General features: G+C 36.5%; 1 protein-coding gene and 1 long non-coding RNA gene across 5 annotated transcripts in view; one reads left to right on the top strand and one right to left on the bottom strand.

Moving 5' to 3' along the window:
- The window catches only part of LOC141361380 (uncharacterized), a 73,181-nt gene that overhangs the window by 32,752 nt on the left and 27,975 nt on the right, over positions 1 to 12,454 (bottom strand). The window lies entirely within an intron of this gene.
- On the top strand, positions 5,344 to 9,551 carry LOC129437856 (zinc finger protein 862). 4 transcript variants are annotated; one of them, XM_073862847.1, is made up of 13 exons: positions 5,344 to 5,975; positions 6,095 to 6,185; positions 6,270 to 6,374; positions 6,600 to 6,770; positions 6,853 to 7,028; positions 7,113 to 7,288; positions 7,377 to 7,546; positions 7,629 to 7,867; positions 8,002 to 8,259; positions 8,370 to 8,579; positions 8,798 to 8,890; positions 8,969 to 9,121; positions 9,190 to 9,551. In XM_073862847.1, the coding sequence occupies exons 1-13, from the start codon at positions 5,892 to 5,894 to the stop codon at positions 9,364 to 9,366; spliced, it is 2,103 nt and encodes a 700-aa protein (XP_073718948.1). In that variant the 5' UTR covers positions 5,344 to 5,891; the 3' UTR covers positions 9,367 to 9,551. The 4 variants fall into 4 exon arrangements, with proteins under 4 accessions (XP_073718948.1, XP_073718947.1, XP_073718949.1 ...); XM_073862846.1 differs by having other exon boundaries at positions 8,660 to 8,890; XM_073862848.1 differs by having other exon boundaries at positions 8,660 to 8,890; positions 9,200 to 9,317.

Genomic DNA, 12,454 nt, shown 5'->3' with positions numbered 1-12,454 from the left:
GATCATTTGACATTGTAGAAATGTCAAGTGAGAAGGGACATTTTACTCTCAAAGAAATCCAAGACTCAATTCATAATAATAAAAAATGGAATAGTCTAAACAAAAAACAAAACCAGGACATACCCATACAAAATGGAGAACTATGGAAAGACTATTTTAAAAACCTATTCAGGGAAATCTCCTCAGATAGTCTTACACCTGATCAAAAAAATTTACAAACCAAACTAAAACAATTGGAATCCATCATTAAAAACAACCAAAACCCTTTAGATTACCCGATTAGCTTAGAAGAACTAAAAGAAGCACTAAAGAAATTAAAACCCAGAAAGGCATGCGGTTTAGACAACATCAGAACAGAAATGTTGAAACACAGTCCTGCAGCAATGCAAGAGGCACTTTTAAAAATGTTTAATTTAATCCTACAAACTGGACACTTTCCTGAAACCTGGAGTACAGGTTTAATACACCCGCTATATAAGAGCGGAGACAAATTTGACCCCAATAACTACAGAGGCATTTGTGTAAATAGTAATCTAGGGAAGACTTTCTGTTGTATCTTAAATGCTCGGATTCAGGCCTTCCTTACCAAACACAACGTTTTAAGTAAAAGTCAGATTGGATTTTTACCAAACCACCGCACCACGGACCACATTTACACACTACAGACGCTAATCAATCAACACGTTCATCATAAAAACAAAGGCAAAGTTTATGCATGTTTCGTTGACTTTAAAAAAGCATTCGACTCGATATGGCACGACGGCTTATACTATAAAATTGTACAATCAGGCATAGGAGGAAAAGTATATGACATCATTAAATCCATGTACTCAGAAAACAAGTGCGGAGTTAAAATCGGTGACAAAAGAACAGAATTTTTCAGTCAAGGGCGTGGGGTGAGACAGGGCTGTAACTTGAGTCCAACTCTGTTTAACTTATATATTAATGAGTTAGCAGTGTTACTGGAACAATCCAGCACACCCGGTCTCATCCTAAACAACTCAGAGATTAAAGCTCTTCTGTATGCAGATGATCTGGTGCTATTGTCAGACACTGCACAAGGTTTACAGCAACATCTGGACCTGCTGGAGAAATACTGTCAAAACTGGGCCCTGACAGTCAATCTGAAAAAAACTAAAATTATGATTTTCCAGAAAAAAGCAAGATTACAGGATAACAGATACACATTTACTCTAGGAAACACTGCACTAGAACACACCTTACGACTATCTCGGGTTAAAAATCAGCGCATCAGGCGGTTTTGGTCTCGCGATAAATGCACTTAAAGAGAAAGCTAGACGAGCATTCTATGCCATCAAAGGCAAATTTAAACAAACAGACATTCCTGCTACAGTTTGGTGTAAAATATTTGATAGTGTAATAATGCCCATAGCTCTGTATGGTTGTGAGGTTTGGGGTCCACAATGCCTAACAGATTACTCCAAATGAGACAAACATCCAATGAAATCCCTGCATGCTGAATTCTGTAGAAATATTTTAAGAGTTCAGAGAAAAACACCTACTAATGCATGCAGGGCTGAACTAGGCAGATATCCCCTAATAATACACATCCAAAAACGCTCCCTTAAATTCTGGTCACACTTAAACTCAAGTCCCCCGAACACACTTCAATATGAAGTGCAACATATATGGACATTTATGTCCAAACATGTGAAAAAAATATTTGGTTTCATCAATATATGATACCATATATTACAGTATAGTATTGGTTTCTCGCATATATGGACAACATTAATTATAAATATGTGACATACATATTTGTTTTCCACATATTTAATAAATGTATGTAAACATACATGCATGTGATACTGATGCATTTTTAAAGCTGTGGCATATGGTTATGGTACTTTGTGGATGTATTTGTCAAAAATGACAAAGAAAACACTGCATTATTGTATTAAAAATACTATATTATGAAGTCCTGTTAGTTTTGTGACCTAAAGACCCCCCCCAGGATCACCATCAGACAGGTTTTTGCTTTTATACAGCAAGTAAAAATTATCTGGTCAGATCATCTTTAAATATGTAAGTGAGTGTTCAAGAAGATTTGAAATGTATGATCATTATGGGGAATCAACAGCTATTTTAATTAATTTTAACAAAAATGACTTCTTTAGTCAGAAAACTGCCAACTAAGTCTGTGTATATTAACAAACAGTGATAAGTTGATACTGATTATTATTAATAATCACAAATCAATTACATAATTATTTTATTTTATTATTTTATTTTATTTTAGTTTTTTATTTTATTTGTGCGGGGATTGGTAAAGTTAATAAATAAATAAATAAATAAATTATCTAATGTTATTTTTTTGGTTGGTTTTATATCTTTTAGTATAGTGTTTGTTTAGCGAATTTACATATTATTATTCTCATTAAATCGTGTTAAATGTATTGCTTAATTAATAATAAAGAGTCAAAAGAACATAGCATATAATAAAAATTTCCTCCACTGCCTATTGAATGCGCCACACCCAGTCCAGTAGGAGGCGCTAATTACCCTTCAGTTGCCAACCGCCACTCAGAGAGGCATCCAGCTGCAGCCCCGCAGACTCATGCTGCGTCCGAAACCGCCTACTACATACTATATAGTACGCGAAAAGCAGTAGGCGAGGCGAGTAGTATGTCCGAATACATAGTATTCGAAAAACAGTATGCGAAAAGTACCCGGATGACCTACTGCTTCCGGTTAGATTTTGCAGTGTGCATACGATGGACGCTTCACTATCCCATGATGCCCCGGACGATGAGTTATCCAACGAAGAAGAAGAGGCACGCTGCTGTTTTCGCGCTGAAATGACATGACGTGATGACGACGTATGTAACGTGATGTAGCAACATGGCGGATGTAGTACGTCCGAATCTCATTCATACTACCAGGATTCATACTATACAGTACCTACTGTTTTAATGCCAAGTAAGTATGTACTTCATCTAATTCAGTACCTACTATACAGTATGCGGTTTCGGACGCAGCCTCACTTCTTGCTAGACACCAGTGGCTGGACACCAGTGGATGGACAGCTGACGTCATTTCCGTATCGTCATTCACTTTTCAAATTTGACGCGCGCATGCACATGTCAGCGGTAAGAAAAAATAATAAACTGTCGATGATTTATCGGTCATGAATTCAAATGCACAAACTAGCTAGACAGTTTTAGGGGGCAAGAATGAGGTGTGGTGTGCACAGTGTGCAATAGTTTATTTGGAACTGTTCATGTTTTATTTTCTCTTGAAATCGGGACATCCCCCACAACCTTACGGGCCTGACTGTTGCATCTTCATTCTGATGGTCAGATTTGTCTAATTTTACTAAGATGTGTGTAATTTCCAATAAATATTGCAAAACCACGAAGTGTTAATTTGATTTGCATTGTTTGGTAAATTGTCTGATAATGTGAATCTACGTATATTTTAAACACAGAAGTGGTTGCATTAAAAAAAAACTGTGGTCAATTAACATGTAAAGTTACAAGTCTGTTGTATTGACAAAACGTTATATTCCATTGATCTGGCTGAATTTAAGTCACAAAAAAATAGTGAAATGATCTGAACAATATATATTTTCAAGGTTGTTGTGAATGCAGTTTGCATGAATTATCGATGTTATAATATTAAGCATATTATTGAGAATTGTTTTATGTAAAGAGATATGATAAAGATCATATTTCAATTTGCACACATTTTATATTATATATTTTAAGTCATTAAAGTAAAATGACAATACGGAAAAGACGTGTGCAATTAAGCCTACAAAAAAATGTCTATCCACTGGTGAAAAACGAAAATAAATATGCTGTCTATCCAGAGGTGAAAATATAAAATAAATATGATGTCTATCAAGAGGTGAAAATATAAAATATATATGCTGTCTATCCAGAGGTGAAAATATGAAATAAAATTGCTGTTCATCCAGCTGCGAAAAAGGAAATTCAATCAATCAATCAATCAATCAAATTATTTTATTCAGCCATGATATTAAACACAAAATAATCTCATACACAACAAAATAATAGCTTCCAATGCTGAATACGAGCATGAGGAAGACATAGTCATGCCCCTTTTCCCAAATAATCTAGTCTAGCACAGAATATATAGCTCGTATAGCTCCCATTCTCTATATTAAAGTGCAATGTTACTTCACATGTATAAAATTAACAATTCCATATTTGTCAAACATTGATTCTTATATTTCACTTTCTTCGTATTTTTGAAATACCTTTTTTATATATATTTTTTTAAATTGAACAATCGTATAGCATGATCTTTCCTCATTATCCAAATAGTTCCCCAATTACCATAAACCCTTTTTGTTTTTGTGAGGTACGTGAATATGGTACGCAAAAGTTGCCTTCTCTTCTATTTTTACTATCTATAATTAACTTAAATTTTTTTTGAATGTGTATTGGCACCATATTATTTTTCACTCTCCACATAATTTGCAATATTTAAAATTTGACAAACTCATAAAATTTCAAGGTCTGCAATTTGATAAACAATTTATTAGTGTGGTCCCGTACCCCTTTGTGCGTCACAATTCTTATTGCTTTCTTCTGGAGTAAACACAACCTTTCAGTATAACTGGTGCATGCATTACCCCACACCTCAGTACAGTATGTTAAATATGGGACAATTAAAGTTAAGTATAAAAGCTTTAATGAGGCTTCATCAAGTATATATTTAACTCTATAAAGAATACCAATGTTTTTACTTAAATTAGCGGCTAAACGGAAATGACGTAGGCTGTCTATCCACTGGTGTCCAGCCACTGGTGTCTAGTCGGAGGTGAGTCTGCGGGGCTGCAGCTGGATGCTATTGGCCACTCAGGCCAAAAGCGCAGAAGAACAAAAATGACCGGGAAAATCTGACAGGACTGAGAAGAGGATAACGGCACAGCGGGGTTTTAGAAGTAAGTTTAAAATATTTAATATATTTTGCATAAGTTTCTTGCTGTCTAGTTTGTTACAGCCTAAGTAGTTATTACTGTTAGGGGAGGTTTGCAAGTTTTTGTCGTAGTAATCGTGTAGCTTGCTGTTTACTATGGTTTGATACTTAATTTTTCTTGGGTGTTTTTGCAAGTATGTCTTAATTTAATGTTATTGCACAATGCACAAAACTGTTCAGAATCTTTCAGTTTATATTATTCTGGTTAACCTAATGAAGCATGTACTTAAAGGAACAGTGATTAATAAGGCACTTATTTATGCAGTTAATTCATAATTTACAAAATACGATTTGTTTAAAAAAGGCAATACATTTATGTTGCCTAACAGTCACTTGAGAAATAATTCTAGAAAAATAACGTGTACAGACATTTTCACAGACATTCAGTGTTTCCCATACGTTGATTAACTTGTGGCGGGCCGCCACAATAACAGTCCTGGCCGCCACGAATAGATTTTTTCATGATTCCCCTTTAAAAATGTATTTTACTATTTTAAACACCTTAAAGTTACGAAATGTACGCGCCGCGTATTGACTGTCAGCGGCAGCGCCTCTCTGCCTGTCTCGTGTTGTGTGCAGCGTGATGACCCTATCAGCGCGCTCTCTCATGTTGCGTCCAGCGCGACGACGGCAAGCGTAATATGCGCTCTGTGTACTTGCGTTACCGCGTTATTTACAGGTGTTTTGCTGAAAGAGAAGACGGCTGGCCGAATTTATCAGGATTTGAAAGGTTAGTATCATAAGCACGTTCACCTGCACAAATTTGTCCGCATCCCATGCATTTTGTCTATGTTTGTATCATAATTAGTCTTCAATAAGTGTTCAAATATGTTGTTTAAAGCATTTAAGGAACCAAGCTAAGCTAGCGTAAGTCGAACACGATGTACATAATTGATTGTAACGTTTTTTTACTCTAATGCTAAATGTTTGCTGCTTCGATTCAGATGAGTATTGAAAAATATTTTCAAAGATTAAAAAGGTCACATCCTGAGGATGCACAAACTGAGGTACTAGCATGTTCACACATTGACACAACAGAAACGCACTTCAAGTTAGCGGGAAAGCTGAACCTGTATAATTCAACCTCTATTATAAGTTACAGTTAATGTCATTTAAACACTTCCAGGCATCAACCAGTGCTGCTTTGGCAGCTGTAACAGATAGAGAAAGTCATAGTGAGATCGATGTGGATGCAACAGGTAGTTCAGGCAGAGCAGGTAACGGTTAATCAGACACATGGCAGGTCAGAAACAATGATTTTTAAGTTAAAGGAGCCTCGTTAATTTTCCTGTGCCTTGCAGATACGACAGAATCAACAACAACTACAAAGCACAGAGGCAGTGGATTTAATTCAGAGTGGCTGAAAATGCCTGAGTTTAAGAATTGGTTATACTACACACAGCATGGTAAATTTAATAACTTGATAAATTGTGCTATCATTAATAAATATATGTTCAAATCATGCTTTATTTTCTTTTTCTTATTACCGTTTCATCATCTTCATCATCATCATCATCATCATCATCATACTAATCAGAGTAATATTAATAGTAATATGAGTTTAAAAAAAGCTAATAAATATCAATTGTAGCTAATTAGTAAATATTATAAATGACTGCTCTACATTTTAGGGATGTTTTGTCGAATGTGCAGGCAGCACAAGCCTACTGCTAAGAAAGGGCCTGCAAAGAGGGCTTTTGTTGAGTTTGGTGCACAGATTTACAGGAAAGATTACTTGGATCGACACATCACTACAGAACACCACCAGGAGAGCATCAAATGCCAGGCATCTCTTTCATCTGGCAAGTCTTAATAATATTAATAATAATAATAATAATAATTTAACTTAGAAAATTATTAAATTAAGTATTTTGTCATTTACAGGTATCTCTGTGATGGACTCCTTCGAGCCCACTGTTGTAGTGGAGCATGAGGCAGTCATTGGTGGATTCAAGTGCCTTTACTGGCTGACAAAAAATGAAATTGCCCATCACACAAACTACTCAAAGCTTTTGGGCCTGGCTGAGCTTTTAGGGTGTGACTACTTCAGGAAGTTAAAGGTAAAGCAAACTTGGCAATTATTTAGGACTGAATTAAATATATATTGAGTAAAAATTATTTTTCTCTTTCCCATTCATGTCAAGATTGACAAAAGGAATAATTATAGGTCTCATCGCATTATTGATGATATGCTTGAGATCTTGGCAGAAGTTGTAGAGGAGCCAATTCTTAGTGATATCAGATCATCACAAGCAATAAGCCTTGAAGTTGATGAGAGCACAGATGTGTCGATGTCCAGGCAGCTTGATTTGCATGTCCGGTATTAAAAGCTAGTCAGAATATTAATAAATCAAGAGTCCTGTTAATGAACTGTAAATACTAAATAACCTACCTGTCCTTTGTTTCAGATACCTGGACAAAGAAGGACATGTATTTAATCAGTTCTTGGACTTGGTCCCTATTCCTGATGGCAAAGCAGACACTATTGTGACAGCCATCAAGAACGTAATGCTGAAGAAAGCTATCCCAACTGAGAAACTGTATGGACTGGGAACTGACGGGGCAGCTGTTATGACGGGTAATTATTTTATTACCATCATGTGACAGAATTCAATTGATGTATCCCATCATTGTCACTAATTAATTGTATTTAAATTCAGGACGTGTGAACGGTGTGGCAAAGCAACTTACAGACAGCTTTCCAAAGATTGTATCTGTGGCTTGTGCTGCCCATAGATTAGCCCTTGCCTGCAAAGACTCATCTAATGATGTAAAATACATGGCCACTTTCAGGGACCACCTTCAAGAACTTTATTTGTATTTTAGAAACAGTGCAAATCGAACTGCAACACTTAAGGCAGCATCTGCCACCCTGGGTGTGAGTGACTTGAAAATAAAGGTAATAGTAATAAATAATTTAATAGGCTATTCATAACTAATCCTTATGTCTGAGGTAATAATGTACAGTAATTTGATACCTTAGTAGTTATCTTCTATATTTTTACTAAAACATCATGTCTATAACACTTTCAGGAAGTGAAGGACACACGCTGGCTTTCTCAGCACAGGGCCATTGAAACCCTACAGAGAAATCTCAGCGCAGTCCTTGGAGCCTTGGCAGAGGAGGCAGAGATGAGAAGATGTCCAGGAGCAAAAGGACTCTACACATTTTGTGCTACATACAGATTTGTAGCAGCTGTTTGTCTCCAGGCTGATGTATTGCCACACCTTGCACGCCTGTCCAAAATATTTCAAAAATCAAATGTCAACTTTCTACATATTAAGGAGCAAGTAAGTTAAATATTATACTGTATCTGCTTGAAGTGAATTAAATACATTAAAATGTCTTTAATTTGCATGTCTGACCAATACTACACTACAGCTAATCCTTTTTTATTCAGGTTCCGGTAACAATTCAAAGTCTGAAGAGCATCAAAGAGGCTGCACACACGCCGCTCCCTGGATCATTCTTGTCCCAACTTCAACAGGACCTTGATGATCCCCAAAGACTTGGAGCCTTTAACATAAAGCATGAGGAGGAGAGGAACAGGAGAGGGCAAGACATTAAAGAAATGCAGAGGGAGGAGCAATGGGCAAGATTCCAGCGAGATGTATGTATTAATGCTCTCCTTTCTTTTAGAAGAAATGTTATAATTAATAATAAAGGATGTTGTTGATCTGTGCATTGTAGGTCATCCACCCTTACATAACTGGCCTGGAAAAACACCTTCACAGAAGGTTTCACGAGCTGGACATTCTTGGGGCTTTTAGTGTCTTGGGACCACAATCGGCTGTCCCACAAGATAACAGAGACATTGCCAATCTGCAGATTCTGGCCAGGAAATTTTTCCCTCAACATGAGAAGGAGGTCCTGCAAGAATGGCTCTCATTTAAAAATCATGCTCTCATTGGAGCATTTAAGGTAGGTAAAATAAGAGGGCATGACTACAACACACACAACATGCTAATCATGCTTTAGTAAATCAAATATTATTTCAAGAACAAGACCCAGGAGGAGCTCTTGAGTCTGCTGGCAAGTGAGTTTGATGAGTGGGCCAACCTTTACCCCTTCCTGAGCCTTCTGGCAAGCATTGCCCTTGTTATCCCCATTTCCAGTGTTAACTGTGAACGTGATTTCTCGACCATGAACAGGGTAAGTTAAACACTTTGACATACAAACATATAATTATGCATTTTCTTTACACTACTTTTTTGATTTAGGTGAAAACAGACCTGAGAAATCAGCTTCAAGGAGAACACCTTTCTGCCTGTCTAAGGATCTCCATAAATGGACCTCAAACAGAGGACTTTCCATATGAGAGGGCATTAGAATATTTTTTTAGAAAGCCCCGTAAAATAGCATGTGCAAACAAAGGTTGCAAAATGTGCCATAAATAATCATCATGTTGTGTCAAGGGGCATTATGTTAATAAAGTTTTCAGTTTGAATATTGGAACATATTTTTGCATTGTTTCATTACCACCGTTGCTCCGGTGCACACACTAAACCTAATACTGCCCCGCTATATACCTCCCCTCACCCTGGGGCCTACCACCACAAATAGATTGTAAATCTGTGGGAAACACTGGACATTGTAATGTAACTGTTACATCTGCATGTAAATTATATATATAAAAGCAGCTTTTTGGCAACAGTTGGTGTGCTTTATTAATATATTTAAAATGTTCATATCTAATGCATTTTGACATCCCTTATATTTATCTTTATTGAAGAGTTATACTTTTATTTAAGTGAGAGGGTTATGTTTGTGTTAAAGCAGACATTGCAAGCAGGCCAATCACTTATAGCTTGACATTGCTGGAGTCAATACTACCTCACCAAAATTACAACTAATGTTTGGCTTAATCCTTGCCTAATCGCAGTGTTTTTCCCTTTTATTATTTCTCTTTTTGTAGGCCCATCAGAGTGATTTTCTGAGTTCTTTTACATGCTGTATGGTAAGAGTGAATTTCTGCCAGTTGATACCGGTGACAGGTGTTAATTATTTTTATCTTTGTATTTTTTATTAAAGGTCAGCGAATGGATGGATTATCCATTCACGTTACATAATGAAAGGTAAATGGCAAGTAATTAAGTAATGTACTAAATGTATAAACTGTAGTGTATTCAGTAGCTACTAATCACATTACCTCTATCACTCTCTCTAAAAGACTTGACTGAGTTAGAAGAAGCTGAGCGACTCTTCAGAGTGAAGATGTTATGGTAATGTAAATCTTACGATTTTATATTGTAGTTATATATAATATATCAGAGACAGCACGTCATTTTAACCCTGTTTTATGGTTAAAGGGGTTTTGCACCCTAAAGGCGCTTTTCCATTGCATAGTACCCTACAGGTAAGGTCGAGTCAGCTCACTTTACTTTGGCTTGGTTAGCTTTTCCATTGAGGGAGGGATTATAGGGGTGTCAAATGTATATAGCACGACATTCGTTGCTCGACTTATCGAGGCTGTTTTCTAAGATGGCTCATGTCTGTATATGCGTAATGTACTGTCTTTATAAAGGATCTTCTTATTAGGGCTGTCACTTTTGAGAAAAATCAAGCACACACATCCCGCGCTTGAGCGTGTTTGTAAAAAGTAATCGTCACTGACAACAAGCACACATACATAGCCTATGTATGCGCGCGTGCATATACATTAACCCTGCGTGTGCTGTTTGCTTGACCGTTTTTAATGATAGAGAGCACAAACCATTGATATATTTGAGAAATAAAACTTACCGCTGAGTTAAGCAGATCTTACTTCGCTCTGTCGTCTATGTGACATGCGACAGTCAGCACGTGATCACTTTAAATCAGTTTACAAGACAAATGCTGTTGTTGTTTAATATAAAGTTTACATCAGGGCTTTGAACCTGAATTTTTTTCCCCAATTGGTTTGTTCCGAACAGAAACAGTATTTTAACGTTTCCGGTTTTTGGTTCAACCCTAAAGATGACGTTCCTGAACCGGTTAGAAAAAAAAATAAAGTTCCCGGACCAGTTAATAACGTTCCATGTCAGCTGTGGGACATACAAATAAGTAGGCTGATCATTAGGACATTAAACTTAAGAAAAATTATGTAGACTAATAAGTTAAGTCTCTATCTTGTCATCGAACATTAAAAAGGCTAAATTATGTAAGCGACATAACTGACATGCCTACATTTGTTGAGTGCACTTAGACACATGCGCACACACACAGACGGAGGACGAATTCCAAATGGCGCTTCGGGAAGAAGATGCTGCATAAACAGTCGCTCCACATAAAGTGAAAATTATGATGTTTTTCAGTGCTTTATTCGCCAAATGTATTTTATACATCAAGAGTTCTGATCTTTGAAGGGCATAGGGATAATCATGTTTGATTTTGAGTTAGGGCTGTCACTTTTGAGAGAAATCAAATTCGAACGGATATCGAATATCATGCAATGTATCCGAATATATTCGAATATTTAGGTGCCCCCCGCGCGCATAAAAAAAAAAACACTATAATGGAGATTCAATCACAAATTTATTAAAAGTGACAGTCATAAACAGGACTGTCTGAATTATTTATTTTACTTTTGAAACAGCAGGTTATAAACTTATGAATAACAACTTATATGAAAAAAAAGCTATTTAGAACAGGTACAGACAATAACTTAAACTGCAGCAGGAAGCCCAAACGGAATTTGCGCCGCAGATTTCAGCTGAAAACTCAACGGTTTAATGCGCGTCATTGACAAGCAAACATATCCCGCGCTTGAGCGTGTTTGTGAGAAGTAATATCTTTGACAACAAGCACACATACATAGCCTATCCCACGCGTTTGTGAGCTGTCATTGACAAGTACATTAACCCTGCGCGTGCTGTTTGCTTGACCGGTTTTAATGATAGAGTGCACAAACCTTTTGATATTTGAGAAAAAAACGCTAAGTTAAGCAGATCTCACTTGACTCTGTTGTCCATGTGAAGCGCGACAGTCAGCACATGATCATTTCAAATCCGTTTACAAGACAAATGCTGTTGTTGTTTAATATAAAGTTTACATTGCGTTGTAAAAATGATGAAATTATCTTCTAGGGATGTGCATTTATGTCATTTTTTCATTTCGATTAATCCATAGGTCTGAAGAACGAGTACTCGATTAACTGGGGGCGGGGCAATCAAAGGGGCGGGGCGTACACGTCATGGGGAAAATGAAAATATTTTGATTAAAACACTCAAATAAAACTTAATTTTGAAGAAACTATGACAGAACAATGAACACATACTAGATTCCTAATTAATCAAATGTTAAGTTTCTTTAACAGAAACCTCTAACAGGAAAAGCTGCGTGATGAAGTGAAACTAAAGGGTTAATAAACACAAACCGAAGCCCTTTCTATTTGACGCACTCTGCATAATATTAAGCCTTTATACAACATAAATGTACAACGTGCATCTATCTGCATAAAATGCAAGACTTCAACTAAGGTTTCAACTAAGTTATCTAAAAAAAGGA

The sequence above is a fragment of the Misgurnus anguillicaudatus genome, chromosome 24 (genome assembly GCF_027580225.2).
Source record: "Misgurnus anguillicaudatus chromosome 24, ASM2758022v2, whole genome shotgun sequence".
In the NCBI taxonomy this organism is placed as follows: domain Eukaryota; kingdom Metazoa; phylum Chordata; class Actinopteri; order Cypriniformes; family Cobitidae; genus Misgurnus; species Misgurnus anguillicaudatus.
Note: the sequence above shows the minus strand (reverse complement) of the source record. Positions and strands in the feature narration are given on the sequence as shown.

Excerpts from the sequence above, each read along its gene's own strand:
- LOC129437856 (XM_073862846.1), top strand. The coding sequence starts at position 5,892 with ATGTTTGCTGCTTCGATTCAGATGAGTATTGAAAAATATTTTCAAAGA. Across the intron at positions 5,976-6,094 it reads CTGAGGATGCACAAACTGAG|GCATCAACCAGTGCTGCTTT; the intron begins GTACTAGCATGT and ends AAACACTTCCAG. Across the intron at positions 7,029-7,112 it reads ACTACTTCAGGAAGTTAAAG|ATTGACAAAAGGAATAATTA; the intron begins GTAAAGCAAACT and ends ATTCATGTCAAG.